Source organism: Camelus bactrianus, chromosome 30 (assembly GCF_048773025.1).
Source record: "Camelus bactrianus isolate YW-2024 breed Bactrian camel chromosome 30, ASM4877302v1, whole genome shotgun sequence".
Lineage (NCBI taxonomy): Eukaryota > Metazoa > Chordata > Mammalia > Artiodactyla > Camelidae > Camelus > Camelus bactrianus.
In genome coordinates, this window is record NC_133568.1 from 15,011,494 (window position 1) to 15,034,362 (window position 22,869).

Below are 22,869 nucleotides of genomic sequence, written 5' to 3' on the forward strand. Positions count from 1 at the left end.
TAGACAGTTTTCTTTGTGTTTTGCACGCATCTCGTTCCATTTTCATTAAGGGCATCTCTTCCTTGGTCAATCATGTGCTTTGTTTTTCAATTTGTTTCTGATTGTTTTTTTTTTTTTTGGTATGTTTTGTTTGTTAAGCTGTCAATACCTCCAACAGTTGGAAAATGAAATCTACAGAACTGTGGTTTTCCCCTTGCAGAAGGGAATCGGGGCTGTCTGGGCAATGCAAAGTGAAATGAAACAAGTGTCAGAAACAGTTTATAAAAATGGCACATTTATTGCTACAGAACGGTCATGTACATGACTTCATCGAATAACTACAGATGGGAAACAGGTAATGGCCTAGACCAAGCTGGGTTTGTTTTCGTCTTGAAGGAACTCCAGCACAAAACCTGTTTGGACACTTCTACAAATCAGAAATACACCAAAAACATGAAAAAATCGAGGCACTCAGCCACACATTGAAAACAAGGTGTAACTGTTCATCTTTTTTTTTTTTTTGAAATGTTTTCCCTTTTTTTCTTTTTTTAACAATTTTTTTTTTTAGTTTTTAATGCTGCAGCTATGTGTACAGTCGCAAAAAATTTCCCCGCTGCGACCTACAACTAAAAAAACAAAAACAAAAACAAAAACAAAAACAGAAACAAAAAACAAACAAAAAAAAGCTACCATACAGTTTCATCTCAGTAACACATGGTAAAATAACATCTTTTAAATAGTAAAATAAAGTAACAAACTTTTACTCATAATGATTCCAAAAATCTACAAAGAAGAAATATTCAGAATCTGACAATTTTTTTTGTAATATTCATGGTATAAAAGGATTGCTCCTGCGAAAAATAAGCCAAATATATTTTTTATTTTTAAATTTAGTTTTTTTTTTCCTACTAGGGTACTACAGTCTATTTTATAGCAAAAAGAGCACTAGACAAACAAAGCTTTATAACAAAAAGCCAGGCACTGATACATGGTAAATCTCTGCTTTTTTTTTTTTCTCTTATCTTCACTTAATTGCATCACAAGTAACAAGAATGAAAAAGGCCACAGTTCATATATTTTCACCATTACATATGTCTATAATACTTGAAATGAGTATGGCAGAGCCAGCACTGCACAAGGATGAGTCCGCTTCAAGTCCCATGAGAAAGATCATGTCTCTAAAGAAAAACAAACAGAACCAAAGCAAAATAAAAAGAGAGGCCTAAAGGCCTTGGTGCCCCATTGTGTTGGAATTCCTCATATTCCATCTTGACTTTTTTTTTTTTTGTTTCCAGTCAGCCAGCAGACTAAAATTTTTGTGCTTGTTTATGCTGAATTGTTTCATTCCTGACTCAAGTTCACTTTTGGACACAGATCATATTCTGCCTGTTGGATCCAAGGCGAAAATGCTCTTAACCCCAAGTCTTGGTTCAACACCCTCCCCCCACCCACCCCAATCCCTCATCAAAATAAAGATCACAAATGAATAAAAAAAAAAAATCAAGGAATAGGAAAAAGCGAAAAACAAAAAGGAATCGGAAGACTGAATCAGAACCAGTTGTGTTACTGGGTGGACTGACAGTTGTCTAAACATTAGTGTTCCTTGCAGCTACACAGAAGACAAATGGTAAAAAATTCTAGGTGAACAGATCCCTATTCTGCATATTCATAAATTACTTGAATGTGGAGGTGGATCAACTGTTCCAAGTTGCTTTTAAAGTCCAAGTCTCTTAAACAGACTCCCAGCCAAAGCAGCATCACATACACAGTGTAGTATGGACCCTTGTGAATTTCGTGTAAGAGTATTTTTCACCCTAACTGTCTTCTGCTAAATTTCATTCGAAAATTCAGCGCAGGATACCAATATCTTACCTGGGTTTGGTAATTACAAAACAACCACGAGAAAAAACACACTAAAAAGGCCACATTCCCTTTCATCTCTTTTTTTTTTCCTTTTCTTTTCTCTTTAATGGGGATACAACCCAATGAATACGGACAGGAGATCACATTTCTCCACCAAGCAAAAAAGGAGTGAGCAGCTTTTGGTGGCCGTTAGGAAGTTTTTCGCTTATTTCCAAAGGGAATTCCACAATAGAGGTATTACATGACTGATTAAGGAATACATCAAAGCTGGTGAACAATAAATTGTAGCTTTTACTCTGCTTCAGTGAGAACAAAATATAAAGCACCAATTTAAAAAATAATCGAAGAACTACAATTTAATTTTTTTTTTGCTTTGTTTACAGATTTGAAAAACTTTAAATCAGCTCTATGAAAGCACCTTTATGATAACATGTATCAAAAGTGCCCATCTTAAAATGTACATCAATGCAGGGAGTGTTTCCAGTTCCCTAAAGAGTAAACACCGTATTTTCTTCTATACACTTATCCTGAATGTGATCAATATACCTGCTTCCTATATTATACTGTTCCTAGGGATACCCGCCTTGGTAGACTATACAAAAATGAGTGCAGAGTGTACCACTAAAAGGAAATCTTCAACATACTGAGGGTACAAGTACAGATGGTTTCCATTACTCAGGAGGAGGGGAGAGTATACAATATTGTCTTCCATGCCCTTCTTGGAGCCCCTTGGTTCATACATTTTCACAGGAAAGCCTCAAAATAACTTTTCATGAAGTCTGATTTCTGCTAGTCTCCTAAGGTTTTAATCCACCTCCACATTTTAGGAACTTATCAACAAATCAAAGTATTTTAGTTTTATCGCTACTGAACATATTTACAGTTTTCAACACACACACAGCTAATCAAAATGTTTATGGGTTTGTAAAAGATGACCACGTGGTAACTATCTTATTTGTTCTTACATTTTTTTCAGAAATGAACAGAAAATTCAGATTCTTGTAGCTCACTATTTCATTTCAATGAGACTTTTTTTTTAAACCACACAGCTTAAAAAAAGAAACAAAAACCGATACAATGTATTAAAACACATAATAACAAGAGCCTACATGTAAAAATATAACTTTTACATACACAATTTCAAAATAATGATACGTTTGCCATTTGTTGCATAAAATTTACAAATGTATTTCGTTACTATATAACTGGCAAAACAGGAGAACAGATGGAACATTTAGACCATTTCGATGGGTTTATGGCATTTACTCAGTGCTGATAGGTGGAAAAACTACTTGAACAAGGGATTTTTTTTTTCTTAATACATGCCAAGATTGTGTGGCTGTAAAAATAGAAACGAGTTAGAGACAAAAGGATGCTGACAAATACTTAACTAGGAGCACTATTTCTTTACTGCACTATACACCAAAGTCAATCATTATAAAGATTCACGATGGAAGTTGGTTCAATTGTGCCCAGACGTCAAAGCTAGCTATCTGATGAGTTACTGTGCCACAGCTTGATCTATGTTTCTATCAAATATGTTAAGTATAAACTTCATTCATACTGGCCAGAGAAATACTGCACTACCCCTCCTCAAGAAAGTGCAACTTAATGCTTTAGGACTTATAAGGCTTGTTGTAATGCTGCAAGATGGTTGAATATTGGCATTTTTTTTTTTTCAGACGAAGGAGAAGGCAGTTAAGTCATCTACATCGTAGTAAACCCATTTTGAAAAAAAAATCAAGAAAGCAACAAAATCAATCAGCTCTGTCACACTACTTGCAATTTTCTCATTTGATGGTTGTTGAACTTGACTTGTTTTTTTTTTGTTTTTGTTTTTTTCCAAAAATCTGACCATGTATTCAGAAACACCTCACTGCACACTACTTCGGCTACACATGTAGGTAACACTTTAATCATTTTGTTAAATCACAGCCACTTTGATTATGTTATGTTTCCGATGATATAAACATTGGAAGGCACAGTGGTAACATTGTAGCATTCTAACCTTGTACCTCTGAAAATCCCAGAAGAGGGTCGCAAACGCAACATTACAATTCAGACAAACTCTTTTTTGCCATGTCTTGGTAATGCTGCTTGTTAATATCTACTAGACATGATGTGACTTTTAAGTCCTGTGTTCCCAAAAGACTGAAGAAACAACTTTCTACTTATTTATGAATGAAAAGCAACATTAGGGTCAGCATTTCATCCTGCACCACCTCTCTGGAAGCAGAGTTGGCACTACAGGTTACGAGAACAAACTGGGGAAAGGGACAGAAATAAGACCAAAAAAAAAAAAAAAAAAATCCGTATTTACAGTAAAATCTTTCTTTTAAAAAAGTTAATCAGTACTATTTTTTTACAGGAGAAAAAAGTCTGAAACAAATGAACAAAAGCTTACCATAGTCACTAAATTTTTAATATATATTTATATATATATTTATATATATATTTGTCATAGGTCTATAAGATCCATCTGTTCCTCCTACCCTAAGGAATGGCTAATGTCATCACTTCGCTGTCATCAGGACATCTGCTGGTTTTGTTACGAGGGCAGCCAAGAGCTTCCCTTATTCAATATCCGGTCATTATAAACACTAGCTGACTTGGAAACCAACAAAAACTGTCATGTCGTTTTCTTCAGAAGTACACTTTTTCATTATTGCAAGTTTACAATTTTTTTTAAATTAAATATTTTTTTTCAGACTTACAAATTAATTATATACTTTTTTTTTTTTCTCCAAAAGAAGTTTAGGCACAAATGCATTGTTCCACAGTGTGGAAAGATTGCCATTCAGTCTCTGGGCTGTGTCTCAGCCTGCACATACTGCTTTGAACATTCTGAATGATATGTTAAAGAGAGTCATCACCCAAGTTGCACTTTTTTCTTTCTTTTTTTTTTTTTGTTTGTTTTTCGGTTTTTTGATAATTGGGAATGCTGAAACCTCTTGCGTCTGCGATTCATTACTACTCAGACTTGTCTTATATTACAAAAAAAGGGGTTAAGGAGAAGTGTTTATGTGGGTTTAAGATAATACAGCTGTTAAGGAAGTGGTCTCTTGTATTAATGAAGCGATGTGGCAACTTGGACCTGAGAAAGAAGAGAGAAAGATTAATTAATACGTTTATAACAGAAGAAGGAAAGGTTTTATTTTTAAACTTTTTTTTCCCCCAAGAGGGAAAAGAAAAAATCTGTTAATTTGGGTGAAATCCGGCTTTCATGGCTGATGCCTTGGTGGTAGTAACAAAGGAAAGCTTTCAGAAATAGCTGAAAACAAACTTGCCCTTTTACATCTGTCCCATGTGATTGGCTGCATCTCCCATGCCAGGGTGGGGGCCCGCCAAGGAGAGCGGGGGTGGCTCCGAGGACACCTTTTCCTCTTCCCTTCTTTTCAGACAGGCAGCTTTTGGATTCAGATTCCTTTCTGTGGAAGATGAAAGCACAGAGCATTTAGGGAATGCCCAGGGCTTCCGGTCCAGGGCAATCGTGCAACTCTCCTGGGGGTCTGTTGACCCCTTCTCTCCGTTTCTACCTCCCAGAACAAAGGGACCAGTTAGAAAAATGCACACTACCGTGAGTCGCAGGGTCAGTGGCGAGGGAAAACCGAACTGCCTGGTGAAATCGGGCAGCCGCTTTACAATCTCAGGAACTTGGTTAAAGCAAACATACTAAGGTCTGGTTACTGAGAATACCCATGGAGACGCCACGAGGTAGTCCCTGTGACTTAATTGCAGGAGAAAGGGGAGCTGCCTTCTAGATACAGACGCGATGGAGACAATGATTCTGGATGAGGCCTAGCGGTCTGCTCCCTGCTGCTGCGCGAGGCCACAGGAGCCTCCCAGCTCCCTCCAGCCGCGGGCCGCCCGGACCTCTGCCAGGCACTGACCTCGGACTTGCTGCTCCAGGCTGAGGATGACGGCCACGGCCTGGTGGAGGATCAGGAGCTTGGTCTGCGGCTTGTCGCTCTTGAGGTGGAGCTGCACCATGCGGCCCAGCTCCTTGAAAGCCTCGTTGATGTCGCGCACGCGCAGGCGCTCCCGGGCGTTGTTGGCCATCCTCCGCTCCTTCTCCCGCTCCGCCTTCTGCTCCGGTGTCAGGTCCTCGTCATCGTTATTGCTGCGGGACAAGAGGGAGGCGGCATTTTCTAATGGTGTGGGGAAAAGGAAGGTCGAAAGTTTCTACATTCCTTTCGTTTTCCTCCCGAGCGTTCGGGCGAACTCGTCCATCTCAAGCTCTTGTCTTTGGCAGAATTTCCCATCCACCTGAGCTCGGCATTGCTTTCAGTGGCTTTGATGGTTCCTACACAAGACATTTGGTGTCTCCCAGACATTAAACCCAAACCCAAGAGGAGAGGCTCAAGCTGGGGCCAAGCCTGCGCCACATTGATGGAAGGAAGCAAAACGTTTATCCATATGGCTACGCACGGCAAAGCAGGCCATCCGCAGCTTCCACTCAATCTACATTTCACGACCACAGATCAGAAAGAGTTTTAGACTGCAGCTGTTTTTTTTTTTTTTTTTTTTTTTTTACCTTTCATACTGTGACATGTGAAACCTGAAGAACACAGTGATTGAAAAACGATGAGGACAGGTCAAAATTAACAGGATGCAGCTTAAACAGCATTAAGAAGGTCCTGCATTCAAGACAACAGAGCAATGGGAGTGAAGACAAGAGGCTGTTATCTGTTTAAACAGCTTTGACGGCTCAGTCAGTCCACTTAATGCATCTGAATCTCACTGTCTCCAAGTATTAAATAAGAAGGTTAGAAACACATGCTCTCCACGGCCTTTAACACTATGGATGTTCAGGAGCCCCTGAAAAAGCCGAGGAAACCTGAGTTGACATGAGCTGCAGGCAAACCAAGCCAAACCCAACCCACACACGTACTGGTTATCAATGACCATGACCTCATTGTGAGTCAAAAATGAAGCCAAAAACCTGGCCTCTGACGTGAGAACAGAGATATTCTATGATTCATATTATAAGGCATGGCTGGAGCCAGGAGTCTAGAAAGATGACTTCTCTTTCTCAACATCATGTTGAGAAACTAGAAATGTCTGAATGGGGGGGGGGGGTTGCAAATAGGGTAATAAGCCACCCGGAAAGCATGTCAGATCAGGAAGATTTCATGGCACGGAGGCTTCAAATATTTCCTGGGCTGATCTCATGTAAAAAAGAGAGGTGGGGGAGATGTCTTGTCTCAGGAAGGCAGAACAGAACAAAGAATCCCAAGTGGAAGCGTCTGAATTAACATGAGCAGGAGCCTTCTTTTGGGTATGAGAGATAGGACAAATGAAGGAAACTTCACTCCAAAGCAACAGAATCTCCACTTCAAGAAGCAGTCTGGAAGCGGCCATCTGTAAGGATGTCAGCCTAGAGAGCAGAGCCCCGATCTCAAGGACCATCAAGGCTAGCCTCCACTTTAAAATCTCATGAATCTGAAATGCTCACAGAATGAAGATGTTCATCACAACATTTCAGAGCTGGAGGAAGCTGTGGGAAGTGATTTAGTCAATTCAATGAACACTTAATGAGTACTGGCTTAATATGTATGGCTCCGAATCTTCCACTGTGGAGAATCTCTGGGTAACTTCCAAACTGCAGTGAGGACCCACTACAAAGAAGCCCCCGTACATCAGAAATGGACTAGATTCCTGGGTTGCAGCACACGCTGCCCATGAAGATGACGTAGGTAAAGCCGGAAATACTTGTGGGGGGATGGAGCAGCAAGGAGGAAGACACCAAAGAAAGATGCTGTAAGACTTGGCTCATCTTCCCATAGGTTAAGCTCCCTTCCATATGCGACTGCCCGCCCTGGATGTGTGCTGATGAACTGAACCCCTCGGAAAGTGCTTTCTTTCTCTGCCATCGGATCCTCCTCATCTCCTCTGCTGGTCCCTCTCTCCCACCCATGACCTCTGCTGATGCCAAGAACGTCAGGGTCACTATTAATTCATATCCACATCCCACCACACATAGAGGATGTAATAAAATGACAAGATAACAGAGTTGAATTTCTGCCAGTCTCGTCCTAAAGTTGAAAATCTGGGTAATGTTCTTCCACATCAAACATGTGCCCTACCTTGTCCAAAGGAGGCCTGAAAATGGGAACTTGTTTTCCAAAGGTCTTCAGGCCAATAATGGATCAGAATTGGTTATCCACTTACAAATAAACTGGTTATGCAAACAAAACTGCCTAGATTTGGAAAGCAGTACCTTACAACACAGTTCTGGAGACCTAAGTAAATGTCAAAAGAGTGACCTTTCAAACAAGAAGGTTCTTACGAGCAAGTTAAAATGTTCTTAAACCTCAAAGAATCCACTGATATGCATGTGTTCCGGCTGTGAGTTAAGTTACCAAAAGCTGACTGGACTAACAGAGAAGCTCGTAAGGATGTGAGAGGCCCTCCTTGGGACTTTGTACCAATGTGGCCAAGAGTCAGGAAACCGTAGCAGTGGTGAAAAGATGTAAGCTAGAAGCTTCTAGAACTTGCGGTAGAACTTGAAGTAAAATGTATCTCAATAATTATAAAGGCAATATGAAAAGGCAGTATATATAGTCTTAATTCCTAAAGGACACAAGGTATAACCTTGAGAACGGAAAAAGGGAGGTATAGCATTAGTACAAGGCATTTAATTCACAAATAAAAACAATCCAGGGAACTGAAGCAAAGAACATGGGTGTCATGATATTCAAAAAAACCACCTGCTGACCAGATCAAAGTTCAGGGAACTAGGTTCTAACGTAAAGACATTGGCTACGTAAGAAAGCCACCCAGAAGCTGTTTTCCTGCAATTGCGTTTTCTGTAGAAAGGAGTAGCGTTAGCCGGGAGAAAAAGAGATAAGCAATTTAGATATTGTTCTTATTCACATCAATGTGTTTAGGATACAGCTGGGAAATCAGTATCTTCTCACTTTGGAGGTTAAGAAAAAGTTACGTTGCACGCACACCCACTGAGCTTTCAACATCACTAAGATCTCTTTTGAGAAACATTTTTGAAAGAGCATTTCCCACCAAATTTGTAGAGTACGTATCGTTTTAGACATCGACTGCTTGCATTTGAATCAGATACAAATTGCTTTTGCCGTGTGTCATTACTGGCGCTGGGTCCAAATTCATCAATGCAAAGACAGTCCCGGCTCCCCTAGGGTACAGGTATCTGAAACGACACTTCCGCACCGCTAGAGTCAGCCTTGGCCTTTCCTTTCAGCCTCAGATTTACCTGCCAGGAAAAAACTGAACAGTTTCTTCCTGTTCTGTGCACTTCATCAAAGTCCAATAAAGGAATTAAATGAAGCGACAGTATGATGTACTGTTACCTAGATCTTGACCTAGTAATGGATTTGATATCCTTCTTGTCGTCATCTAGTTTCTTGTCCTCGGAAGATTTCGTGTCTTGCAGGTTTTCGTCGCCCTCATCGTCGGATTTGATCTCAGAGCTGCCGGAGGAGACACTCTGGCCCTGCAGCCCCGGCGGCATGCCTACAGGAAAGGAGGAGACCAGGTGACGCGGCCACCCAAGACCCGACGCACACACATGCACACCCCGGACTGGATGGCTGCCAGCCATCCGATTCAGACCGCCACCGAACTGTGATCTCTCTGTCACTTTTTTTTTTCATGCTATTTGGTGAAGTTTCAAAAATGCACCTGCGGGAAACAAGTTTTCCCTGCATTGGCTTTGAGGTTAAATTCTATTTTGCAATCTTTTGGAGTAGATGGTAATTTCACTGTCTACAAAACATCAACTTAATTGCAATGAAAATCATAATCATGAAAATCACACACCTCAATGTTCTGATTAAGAACCCAAGTAAATATCAGCTATTATATTGAGTTTCTTCCATATGCAATGATTTAATAGAAAAATGTCCCTAAAATATAATTCCCAGGGAGTACGCTAAACATGTACAGTCAAGACTTCAATAGATATCCTAATGATATTCTGAAATTAGGCTTCTCTTATCCTCAAGGAGTAATCAGCATTTAAAAATGGTACATATGGAAAGCAGTTGCTGCTCACTGAAGGCATTTGGAGTTTTAGCACTGCTCAACTTCCCAAGATACACAATATATTTTATTGAACTTGAACCTAATGTAATCACTTATTTCTAAGGTAGAAGCATATCTATTCAGTATTTCCTTCCCTGTGTCCTCTGTAAGTCTAGAATCTTGTCACTCAAAACTTGGTCAGTGGGCCAGGAGCATCCTTGGCCCCTGGGAGCCCATGAGAAATGCAGAACCCCTGACCAACTGAATCAGGATCTGCATTTTAACAAGATCCCTAGTCATGCTTATGCACATTAAGAAGTTGGTCTAGGACAGAGAAAGAAAACCCAAAGACTTTTTAAAAGAAATGGCCACCAAATTATTACTATTCAGATAAAAATGGGGAGGCATACCCACATATGTAACGAACACGCAGACTGGTACGATGTTTAACGGGTGGGAAAAATGCTTACACATATTCATTCTTGTGGCAGTGTTTCCCTTTTTATTCTCAACATAAGGAGAATGAGATGCTATTTGAGTGCCTCCTGGTCACCTGGCCAGCCAGTCACCCAGGGAACGTGGGACCCAGGTCCTGCCCCTGCAGCACAACTTCCTGGGGTCCTGGAAAGCCGACTGGAGTCAGTGGGACGGGGCAAGCATGCCGAGGCTAGATGACTCAAGAGCGAAAATCATCCGACCAAGTTCCATTTTTGAAATGTACCTACGTTTCCTTCAATCTTAAACAACAAAACCCACTTCCTTCCTTCCTAGTCATTTGGAAATAACATTTTCAGGCTGCAACTAACCACATTAGAGGACCTGAATGAGCACAATGTGGAAATAGCTAAAATAAAATTTCCTCTCATCAGCCTGTTGTCGCATTCCCTGCTGAAATAGGACCAGGGTTTCAGAGGATGCTGGAGGAAAACGGTTACAGAAGAAACACAATTACCCGGCTGCGTTCCAAATACTTTCTCATCTACCTACCATTTTTGTCCCAAAATTGATTCTTGCTTTTCTGCCTGCACTTCCTGAAGGATGAATATCAACTAAGCATGGGATTGACCCTGGCTCTACTGGTGAAGTGAGGTCAGAAGCGCCCTCCAAGGTGGACCTACCTCTGTAAGGGTCCTGGGGTGGGTTCAAATCCGGGGAAGTTGCAGACTGGACAGGGAGTTGTGGAACTGGAACCTGGTTTGGCACAAGAGAATGGCTGCCCCTCAGGGCCACGCCATCTTCACGATGGGCCCCAACCTGGAAGGGTGAGAGGAACCACAGAGTTTAGAGGGAACCAGAGGTGTGACAGCTATTTCCAGGGGCAGCAAGGACCGGATGAAGGAAGACTTGCCTTTGGAAAGCAATACTCCCAAATGCCTTTCACTAGAGGGCGCTAGAGGACCACACATGCACCTATAGTACCCGGCAAAAAACACTTAACACTCAGTAAGATGCCGCGCTGTACATTCAGTGACAAATACGGCAGAGTAGCTCAGGCAGGTAAAACGTCAAATTGTCTCCCAGGGTGCTGCAGTGGAGCGCACTGATTCGTACCCATCTGTCTTCTATCATGTCCGCCAACAGATCTGACAATTATCTTAATGCCCATATGCTTAATTGTGGGCTTCTCAATTCCCCCATTGCTATCGGAAATCCTACAGGAATTTCAATTTGGCATTCGACTTTCATTTCAGGGGATAAGATTCTCAGGCCTGCCATTTTTTTTTTTTTCCATAATGCCAGCTAAGCCTCCGACAGCGGAAGCTACAGCAGTATGGGACGTAGCCCCTGCTCGGTACAAATATAATAAAATGTCACCTGGCTTTCCAAAACTGGCAGCCCATTCCAAATTAATGTTTACTGTATTTCATCAGCTGCTGAGTTCCAAATCCAAAGGGGGACCGTTTCTGCCAATGCCACCATACCGGAAAATGTACCAATAAAGGTTTTATTAAACACACCAGTAATGCCATCATTGCCATGCAAAAATGTTTGGATGTTTTTCCAATTTTTCCCCCCACTATTCTGATCCTAGAAAGGCACCATATTGTAAACACTCTCTTTGCTTCCAAGAATAAAATTCTAGGGTACAGCATGATGACTTGGTCTGAAAAAAGAAAAATACCGCTGAGCTTTTTATTAACTACTGCTACCTACTCTGGGGTCCAGAGTTGAACTCGCGGCACTAAGACAGCACTTGCTGACTTTACAGCCTACGCCTTAAAGCAAGACCACTCAGCGTTTGCAAACCACAAGGAACATGAGGAGCGTTTTCACCGGCATTTCCGAGTAGTTATTTTCTTAGCTAATCGTTAGGTGAACGTTTACACTAAATTACATTTACACTGATGCTAAAAAACATCTATCCATGAATTGATACTGCTATGAATCAAAAAGTTCAATTTCTTACAGCCCAAAATAAAAAACCACAATGTAAAATGTTCACTCTTCTGCGACCCAACGTTTTAGAAAGAGTATTTCCAAAGAGGGCAACATTAAGAAGAGTCTGAACTGACAACAATAAAATTCGCAAAACCAAACGAAGCATGAGCTATCTAGAGGTTGCCCAGATAAAGTGTCACCTTCGTGTACGCCAGAACCATACAGAAGAAATGTTCGGGGGAGAGGGAAGGATCATATAAATCACACTAATTGTTCAGATTCAAAATACAGCAAGACTAGCTAAGGATTGAAGGACCTGTCAGTATTAGGAAGTATAAATGAATGTTGCAGCTGGGAGATCCGAGGTCTCTGGTGCTCTCTGCCACCTGTGTGCCTGTGGCCTTTTCCAGGACCGTCTGAATGGTCATCAGTTTCCGTGTGGCTATTTCAGATATACTGAGATCCTGATTGTCTCCTAAAGCAGCTCACTCCATTTTAACCCCAAGTTGGCCACCTTGTACGTTCCACCCACTGGTTCCAGTTTCAACTTCTGGAGTTCTATGGAACACATGGAAGCCCTTTTCACATACTTCACGCCACTGCCAGGCCATCCCCACCTTCCATCTCTCACTGCAGCCTGATCTCGCACAGGCAGACCAAGCCCGCCCAGTTCCTTCAACCATTTCTCACTCTTTGTGTAGGTTTTCATTTGCCTTCTGAACCAAAAGAGTGATAGCTACTTTCCATTTTTATATTTGTGCATTTAGAAGATGGATTCAATTTAATGATTATCCTTTCAATCTAAGGTGTCAACTTGCAAGCATGCATTTTACAGGTCTTGATCCAACGGTAGTTCTTTAAGGCTGTCAGTCAACATTAACCTAAATAATTACCCAAGTGCTGATTCATAGTTATTGGCATTCCCAAAGGATTTAATTTCTTTTCCACAAAGGACAATTCTAAGTTGGAATCACTGAAGGTAAGCACAGATTTGAGCACAGCAGAGATGTACGCTCCTACTTTAGAATCATTCTGTTAAAAGTCTCAAGCCTTCTTTGTGGGCATCTATAATGCAATTTGAGGTTAATATTTTGCTTTTCAATGAAAACACATTCCGTTATTAATCCTGAAATGTCTTTGTTTTTCCTTCTAAATAACATTCAGTTTTTAAAAGGGGATGAAAGAACTCACAATCAATGACCTCTATATTTTCTTTACCTCAACTGTTATGAAAGACAGGGGAACTGGGTGAAAATTATACAATAATAAGAGTCAATCAAATGCAGATTCTAACTGTAACTGGTCTTTGTTAGCTGTACAATCCTGGGTAAGTTACTCAAATCCAAAAGGGAGAAAGTAACACTAGAAGTTTAGAGTAAGTCCCAGGTTTACTGCAAGGAGTAGCAGTAGGCAAGACAGCTGGGGCATACCAGGGACATAATAATTACAGATATTGTTACGTGTGCCAGCTGCAATGCTTGCACACCACATAAAAATGAGAGTCAAGAACCCTTAGAACCCCACCTACTTTCACTTATGATCGTCTTTGCACCCTTTGTCTCTATTTTGTTCACATCCATTTGATTTTAAGTCTTTCTCCTGAAAAATAACAGTAAAATCTGAAATGAAACTATAAATACGTTGAGAGAAATGTTGGTTCAACTAGATTTTTGGATTTTAGCCATGCATGTTACCTAACTTCCATCTATTTTCTATTGCTCATCTTAGATCATCTCAAATACGTCATTTTCCACAAAGGCAGTAGGAAACAAAGTTATCCTTGATAGTCAGAGGCGTCCCTTGTAAACCATGTGTGTTCCGGGTCCAATGAATGACTCCTGAAATGCCCAGATCCATGGGGTAATGAGCTGATTCTCCAGGATCAATCCCATTGCCCGTGGCAATGGAACGGTATTCCAATCTGAAGAATTAGCTTTGCTTTGCTTTGCTTATTTCCTTGGCCACAGACACATCTCCTAACCCTATTTACCTCGCCCTCAGAAACATTATAAGAGACAAGGAAAAACACACAGTGACTGGCCAGCACACACTCATCGACAGAGTAACTCAGAAGTGGATGGCAGAACCAATAATGTCATCTGCGTATATGAGGATCGGGATCTGTCCACCTACAAATGCATAATAGAGTAACTAGGAAAAAAGCAGATTCCTTTAACCTACAAGTCAATTCTAAGGATGGGACCTAGAAAATCCATACTTCATCAAAGCCCTCTTTTGATATCCTTTTCATCCAGATAAGCAGTGAAGTTAAAAGCCAGCCTATGAAAACAGTTCATTTTATCAATACTGAGTGTAAATTCTTTTGCAGACTTTAAGGACAGAGTGTTCTTATTGTCACATACAACGTGGTTTTAGATAGAGCTATGCTAAAAGTAACAGAACTGAAATCTAAAAATTATTCAATAATTGTTAATTGACTGATCACAAAGAGTCCAGTTATTAATTGAATGAACACTTCCTAATCTAGTCCATGCCTGTCACTCTGCGAGGTGCTGTGTTGGGGACAGGGTGCTGAATAACTCAGGTGTGGCCCCTGCCCTCCAGGACCTTATGGGGGTCCATCATAGGATTTCTGTGCAGTGATCAGTTTAGTGTGGTGGTTTTAATAGTAAGGACCGGAGACTCATTCCCACTCGCCCACGTAAAAGGATATTCAACATGAAGATTTTTGTAACTTAGGTTTTGGGCTTGGAGAACTCCTGGGACCTAAGGCCATCCTTCTCTCTCAGGGTGCTGGCACCCTCCCTCTCTCCTCCCTCTGCTGGCGCCTCTGTCTCTCTCTGGCTTCTGCACACTCACGACTACAGCCTGGACGCTTCTCTTCCTGCATGGGAGCTCCAGCATATCCTTTCAGGTCCTGAACCTGCTGCCAACTCCCTCTCTCTCTTACTGTTCCTGAGTTCAGAATGCCAAGATCATCTGATGGTCCAGCTCATCATTTTTAAAACAGACATGGGCCAGCTGATGAATGGGCCACTGTGGGACCAAGTGTCCTCACTGCTGGTCCAGTGAGTTCCAAAAGAAGAGGAGAAGGCAAGACCACGTGGTCCACACACAGTTGCCCCTTCCTCAGGCCCCGTGCATCATGGCCTCATGTGCAAGTATCTGAGTTTCACTGAATCTCAGGTCAAGTAATACACAAATTCTGACACAGCTATTTAATTTCTCTTGTGTGCATTTATCACTGGAAATAATTAAATACCTTGGTCAATGCATAGCTTCTTCTGAATCACATAAGCACCATATAATTTTAAATAATTTTACTTTCTGAAGTAAAGAATTGATATATTAAAAGGACTTTTAAATCACAGTGTAGACCTGAAGGGTCTGGGGAGATGTGGAAACCAGTTAGGACAAGCTTCTCATTTTACAGAGAAGGAAGCTAAGGTCGAAAATGGTTAATGGCTTAGGGAACATCTGGTTAGAGGCTAAAACAGATTGTGAACTCTGAAAACTTACAGAAATAGTGAACAATTTGATTGGGTGCATATATATACACACACATATAGGGGAGTTAAGGGACAAGAGGGGTTACTTCCTGGATTTTTCATTTTAAAACAGTTGTGTGTGTGTGTGTGTGTGTGTGTGTGTGTGTGTGTGTGTACAGATACAGATATGAAAATCATTTTAGTTTTCTTTATCATAGGGGAAAAAACATCAGAGTTCACCAACGCAGGCCAAGGCCAAGATGTCTAACTAAATTACAAAATTTAATATTTGCCACAACTCCTCCAACATAAACAGATTTAAAAGATATGCAGTTTCAAATTAGGTGGCTGTTGGCAAGGCTGTCTTTATGTGGGGGTGTGTAGACTATCCTTATTCCGATCCTCAAGCTAACAAACACCACAAACAAAAAAGACATTCAATGTTTCTGCTCTCTTTGTTTCCAGGGAGTATTGTGAAAGTAATTATTCTGTTGTATTTAAGAGGCCTATTTCATGGATGGGAAAATGTATTAAATTTCATTTGGCAGTTATTCAATCCTTGTTAATGTTATCTCCAGAGATAACTGCTTCAAAACAGGCTTTCAGACCTCAGTTCTTCCTCTTCTACCATAATCCTTCTAAAAGAGTGTGAGACGGGACTTTGGGAACTTGTCATCGATTTCTAGACCGAGTGGTCATGACACAAAACCAGAAACGCTGTTAGGAACACTTCGGTCTATCAAAACAAAAGTTTGTAATTAATGGCATCTGGTTCAAAATTTTCCTTTTGACAGAGGTGTTTTTTTAGAAAGAAGAAAAATAACAACAAGAAAATGGGATGAAGAAAAAAAAAAGTCCTGGTAACTTTTACTTTTCTCTCTTTCTCTTGTTTTGTCATAATCATTAAAAAAAAAAGAGTTGATGGGCTTTTACTGTAATTAGACACCTATTGACAGAAAAAACGGTTTTGGTGTCTGAACTGTAATCTCCCCATGAAATATCAATTATACATGACAGTCATAGAGTGCTAGATTTTTGGTTCAATTGTCTTGCCAGATCTGGGCTACAGGAGAGGAAAGCAAACTTATTTTCTCCAATGTGCAAAAATACCATTTAGTCCAAAAGGCGCATCTTTTAAAGAGGTGGGAAGTGGTCATGCAAACTTTTTTTAATAGCTCACAGGAGAGAACTCAGAAGCTTACAAAAAGGCAGCAGTATAGTTACTATGAGGAACAATACCGGGGCACCAAATTCTGTAGAAAATGAGACTGTGCTCTGATAACCAGCTCTGGTGTATGAGAAAGCCCTGCCATGTGGGACAGTCTTCAACCACAAATACAATTTCCATATTCCTCAGTTTAAAAAAAGTATCAGACCATTTAAAAAAATTCATGTGACTCGGGGGGAGGGTATAGCTCAGTGGTAGCGTGTGTGCACGAGGTCCTGGGTTCAATCTCCAGTACTTCCATTAAAATAAGTAAGTAAATGAACCTAATTACCACCACCTCCCAAAAAACCCCTGAAATAATAAAATAAATTAATTTTTATAAAAACCTTAAAAAAAATTCATGTGACCAAACACTGAAAGGACTTTTCATTAAACTCAGACCTGGATTCAATTCTTCAGTTTGAATTTCCATTCTTAAACTGTTTATTGGGAGAAGACTTCCTAAATTTTCCTAAAAACACCTATTTTTCCCCACTTTGGTAACCACAGTTTGTTTTCTATGTCCTAAGTCTATTTTTGGTTTGTAAATAAAACTTGTATCCTTTTTTTTAGATTCCACATATAAGTGATATCAGTTAGGAGTTTGGCACTAACAGACATGTATTACTATATATAAAACAGATAAACAAGGACCTACTTTGTAGCACAGGGAACCATATTCAATTTCTTGCAATAACATATAATGGAAAGAATCTGAAAAGTATATATGTATGTATATGTATAACCGAACTATTTTGCTGTACACCTGAAACTAACATTGTAAATCAATTACACTTCAATAAAAAAAACAAAATTAAAAAAAATCTATATTTTCTTGCCCCCTCCCCCCAAAAAAACTCACACCTTCACTTAGGTTTTGCCTGAAATGTAACATAATTCATTACTGGGCAATTCTTGGAAATGTATTTGATGCTTATCCCCCAGATGATAAAATAATTTTCAAGAGGATTTAAACACGATCAGAATGATCCTGACATTGGCTGTGATAATCTGTCATGTGATCAGCTATGCTGAAACTCCCCTGATATCCACCAAAATGGTTAAAAAGAATGATTCTGTGATCTAGTTTGAGAGACGCAAATGGTTGTTACCTAATTTCAGTTCATGTTTCCCCCCTTAACTCATAAGTTCCGTCTATGAAAATTGTTTCATTTCTCTCCTCTGTATCCCCACCCTCCACCCCCAATTCTCTACATCATTTTCCCACAGAGGAAACCAGAACCGGAAGCAGTCCACCAAATGGGGACCCTGGTGGGTGGTTAGCAGAGTCCAGTCCATTCCAGAGTCCAGAGTCCAGGTAGCAGGTTAGGAAGTGGGTTGTAGGGAATTTAAGTTAATCCATGCCTAGTGAACCAAGTCCATCTAGCACAGAGATTATGGTGCAATTTTGCAGTGACTTGTAAGCAGCTTCTTTTGTCTTGCGTGAAGGAAAAAACAATTAAACACTTGATGTGTACTGGGAATTTGGGGTCCCCGCAGCGCAAGCACACCTGTGTGAGTGCACAATGATGAGGCTGCCTTGCATGCAATGTGCTCCATCACTAGGGATTCATCCTTGCCTCGTTGGACTTTACCTTTTAAAGGTTTTCCTTGCTATCCAAGAAACACCTGCTGATTGTAACATATTTGGAAAGGCAGTGGAAGGGTAAAGAAGCTTGCTTAAACTAATAAAACATTTCTTCCCCATCACTTCTGAAATACTCAGCTTGTAAATGCTATATTCTCAGCCCTCCGCTTGGTACCTTGCATATCAAAGTTCCAGCATAGCTTTTCATCGTTCTATGGATTAAGTCTAAGATCAATATCTTATTCTTCTGGGCCCTTCACCTGGACGCCAGAGGACCATTCCAGTCCCCTCGAATTCTTAAATCCCTTCATCTCGACCTTGGGTTACTTACTTGTGGCCCTTCATCTGCTGCCATCACTCCCACATCATCGAGCCTTGTGTTAAGCCCTCCCTCTTCTGCACCCAGGGCTGCTTTTCTCCCCAAGACTCACCAACCACTTCTCGTTAACCAGTGCCACAGATCCCTTTCCTCCCGTTACTCTTAGACTGTCTGGGTCTCCAGAACTCCCATCATCTTCCTGGGCCTGGATGGGGCTCTCTCCTGACTGTTCATTATGGACACCACCCTTAAAACTCACTCAAGTCCACTGTCTCATAGGGCAGGGCATACAGGTCAATGATTTTGTTTTGCTGCCGTTCACAAAGCCTATATCTGTCTTGAGATGTAAGCATCCCAAAGGTAAGGCTGGGTCTTTGCAGAGGATTGTTAATACGCCAAGGTGCAACAAGATACTTCCTAAACAGTACATGATGGCACAAATGGCATGTACCTCGTGAGACTATCTGAAATCTAAAAGCTTTTGGTATTGCCAAATATATGCTTAGCATGTTTCTTTCAAAAAATAAACATTTCATTGAATGCTAAATGCCTTAGGAATGTCTATTTATATGCAAGACACTAAGTATTTGCAGGAAAAATAATAAAAGATAGATGTGTGTGTTACTTTACAGCCTTTTAAAGCTTAATGGTGGATTAATGTAATTACTGTATAAGGCAAAATGAGATGAATGTTGTAAGGGTGCATAGGTCATGCAGGGTTTTAAAGGATGGGTGAAATCATATCGGATTGAGAGACCAGAGGACACTTCAAGAAGAAAGTGGTATTTTAGTTAGGTTTTGAATGCCGGGTAGAATTTTGACATAGATTATCTATTTTTTTTTAAATTGACATTTAACATTAATTAAATAACATCTCAACTTTAAATGAAAGTTCCTATTTTTACAACAAGAAGTGGCATTATTTAGATTCTACATATATGAAAAAGCAGCTAAGGACTGCATGTCAATGTGTTTTCATATTGTCAGGCTATATATTTTGGACAAAAGCAGATTTTTTTTTGGCAAAGCCCTTTATAAACCTCCATGGCTATGTTATAAAGTGAACAACACAGGGCATTTTGGATACAAATGGTACCTCACTGTATGTGTGCATTATTGGTCCAAATGATTCACTCTTATTTAACTGCAATGAAGTCTTTCATCTCCCAGCTATACAATAATAGTTTCCATATGACCAGTGGCTGTGCTATAAATAAGATCAAAAGCAAGAGAAAGGATTTAATAAAAGAAAATGACATTAGGAGTAGCATTAAATCAGGGAAAAAATACCAATATCCAATTTTTTTTTTGAGAATAAATCTCCACAAGCCAAGAAGCAGTTTCCCCAGTATGTCATGAAGAGGCATTTACAAGCAGTGGGTGTGTGCCCACTTGTGTGTGCCTTAGAGTGGCGAAGGGTAAGTTGGGGGATGGGAGGGGGAGGGGGGAGGGGCGTGGGGGAAGAGGGGCCCCATTTAGAAGCAGGCTGGAGAACAGGTGCCAGACCAAACAGCTAGCTGCACGGCGTAGCGTTCAAGGGAATGTATCAGTGGCAGACGTCCATCCATTTCTCTGTCCTCCTCTGTTCTTTTTAATGGAGATGGACTTTCTGGCAACCCCAAATTTCTCAGAGAATCATAACATTGCTCAACTCTAGTACATGAATTCTGAGAAAGGAAGTTTTTTTTGGCAATGCACAGTGACTTGATAGGAAGAGCCAACTTCCCAAACAAATTTTCTTCTAGTTCTTAAAAAAAAAAAAAAAATACAATGTTAATCTCTATTCCCGACTGGATAAACAGCTGCTAATAACCTCCAGCTCCCAGGGGAGGAGGTCATTCTCTTTCATCTTCAGACTGGTGGATATCTGACGTGGCACTGGACTTTTAGTGATTCCACATGTTTTTTACTTCACCTTTTTCAAAAAACTGCCCCGTACTGGTCTGGCCAACTCAGGTTCCTCTTCTCCCTTTGCCTGAGGTTGTATCCATGAACTCGGAGGACATACTCAGTCTAGCAGGACTACTTACTTGAAATCGTAGTTCTTTGACTGTGGGTGTATTTAAAGAGGAAATTCAAGCACTTATAGTATCTAAAGGAAGTTAAAGCCTTGGACCTTTGTGTTTGAAGCCCTGGGAGGGAAACAGCCATCTCAGATGGAGCTAATTATTCACTCAAGGGCTGGCTATGCTCAAAGACACTCAATTTCTAATAGCATCGCTAATGCGATTACTTTATCCGTTTGCCTCCTAAATAAAGAAGCCAGCTTCAACACTTTTTCTAATAGGAAGTACCCTGCAGAAGATGACAGGGCCAGCCGGGCCCCAGAGTCTCTCACTTGTTACCGAGCACCTGCTTTTACTGGTGACCTCAGTTCTACACCTCAAGATTCAGACATTTCGCAAAACAGCTTTTTAAACAAAACCCAGCTGTTTCCCATCTAGGCTACAGGGGGGGAATTTTTGGGCAGCTTACAGAAACATTACCCAGAGACTACCATTCTCCAATAACTTTCACACACTTTCAGCTCCAAATGAGACCCGTCCCCGAGCAGAAGCTGGGGAGAAGGCAAATGTGAAATTAAAATGTGGAAACTCAACGCCGTGGTTTTTGACAACATGTCCAATTAACTGCTTGAAAATGAATGTAGCTATTGTATCAGGACAATGCTTCCCCAAAGATATTATTTAACTAATATGGGATAGATCTTTTGGTTAAACTCAATGGTATGGTTTGAAGATGAGGATCGGGAGGAAGCTATAATTATGCACAACCGTGAATGTCAACCAATTAGGTAGAATCCTTGCATTTCAGAAATTCGATGGATGTTAAGGGTTCTTTTTTATTTTTCAGGTTTTCACTCCTAAAGCTGCTTTGCCTAAGCCCTCTTCTTATTTTGAATCAATTTTACACTTCTGTATCCTAAGCAATTAAGATACTTTTGATTTGAAAAAATTTACAGCCACGATAAAAGTTAAAATAACACGACAGCTACAGATTTTGGAGGAAAAAGAAAAAAAAAAGAAAGAAAGAAAGAAAGAAAGAAAATGGCCCAGGCCTCGTTTTGGCTTTTAAACGGTGCCAAGTTGCTCCAGTATTTTCTGTTTTGGTATGAATGACATAACTGAATTACTTCATGAGCTGCTACTTCAATTCCTCAGGGTGGAAAATTCCATGAGTTAATTTAATTTGGATGTAAAAAATATACATGAAAACGCACTCTTCCTGTGGACTCTCCTGTGAAATATGGGAGCCAATTGTTGGAACCCCACTCCCCTCCCCCCCCCCCCAGGAGGGGCGGGGCTTTCCGCCCAGCGCAGCCCGGCCTGGAGCAGCCCAAGGGCCGGTAGCACCGGTACGGGGCATTTTCCAACTTCCTTTTGGGCACATAGGATGCTTGATTTGCTGTGGATGTTTCTGCATCATGTTTATCCTACTGCTCTTTAACACCCTTTCCAGCCTGCTGCTGTTGAAATTCAAAGCAGACTCTAATATGAGCTCGATGACACCTTTTCCAGGAAGCTTTTTCTAGCCATCCCCTAGGACAGGACAACGTCTACCCTCCTCTGAATCACTTCCTAGGTCACTTAATCATTTCACCCTGGATGATAGTTAGTTAGGCACAGACGTGCGTTATCACCCTCCCAGAGTCAAAGGGCTGTGGGCTCAGAGGCCTTCGCTTGCACATTTACGTGTCCCTCAAGGATCGGAAGCACAAACAATACAGAATGAGAAAATGGAACATCTGTGTACTTTCTAATCTATACACTACAGATTCTTCCCTCCCAAAAATCTGCTTTCCTGAGAAAATGAGGGTATTATGGGTATTTTTGTTGTTGTTGTTTTGGGGGTTTTGTTTGTTTGTATGTTTTTAATGCAAGGGTTGTGACTTTTCTAAATTATGGACAGTTTAGCTCTGTGTCCTTGTCCCCAATAAAAGTTCAATAAAAAATATGATGATCACTGTGCTATCCAAAGGGTCTACCTGCTTTTTCCTCTATTATTTGAGAAGAGAGCAAAGTCAAAATGCCTTAAGGTCATAGAGTCTGTTTTAAACGTGTTTTTGTATTTTAAGAGAGAAGACAAC

At 40.6% G+C, this 22,869-nt stretch overlaps 1 protein-coding gene across 20 annotated transcripts in view; it reads right to left on the reverse strand.

Annotated features, from left to right (window-relative positions):
- Nucleotides 1-257: 257 nt before the first annotated feature.
- TCF4 (transcription factor 4) overlaps nucleotides 258-22,869 on the reverse strand; it is a 344,588-nt gene continuing 321,976 nt past the window's right edge. For 14 of the 20 annotated variants that reach the window (XM_045521494.2, XM_045521501.2, XM_010961328.3 and 11 more), the window contains 5 exons: nucleotides 10,959-11,094; nucleotides 9,168-9,330; nucleotides 5,733-5,962; nucleotides 5,130-5,270; nucleotides 258-4,936 (listed from right to left, as the gene is read on the reverse strand). In XM_045521494.2, the coding sequence (XP_045377450.1) occupies nucleotides 5,134-5,270; nucleotides 5,733-5,962; nucleotides 9,168-9,330; nucleotides 10,959-11,094 (666 nt within the window). In that variant the 3' untranslated portion in view covers nucleotides 258-4,936; nucleotides 5,130-5,133. Of the gene's footprint in view, nucleotides 4,937-5,129; nucleotides 5,271-5,732; nucleotides 5,963-9,163; nucleotides 9,331-10,958; nucleotides 11,095-22,869 lie in introns of those variants that run through there. The other 6 variants (XM_074355219.1, XM_074355220.1, XM_074355218.1 and 3 more) reach the window with 2 other exon arrangements.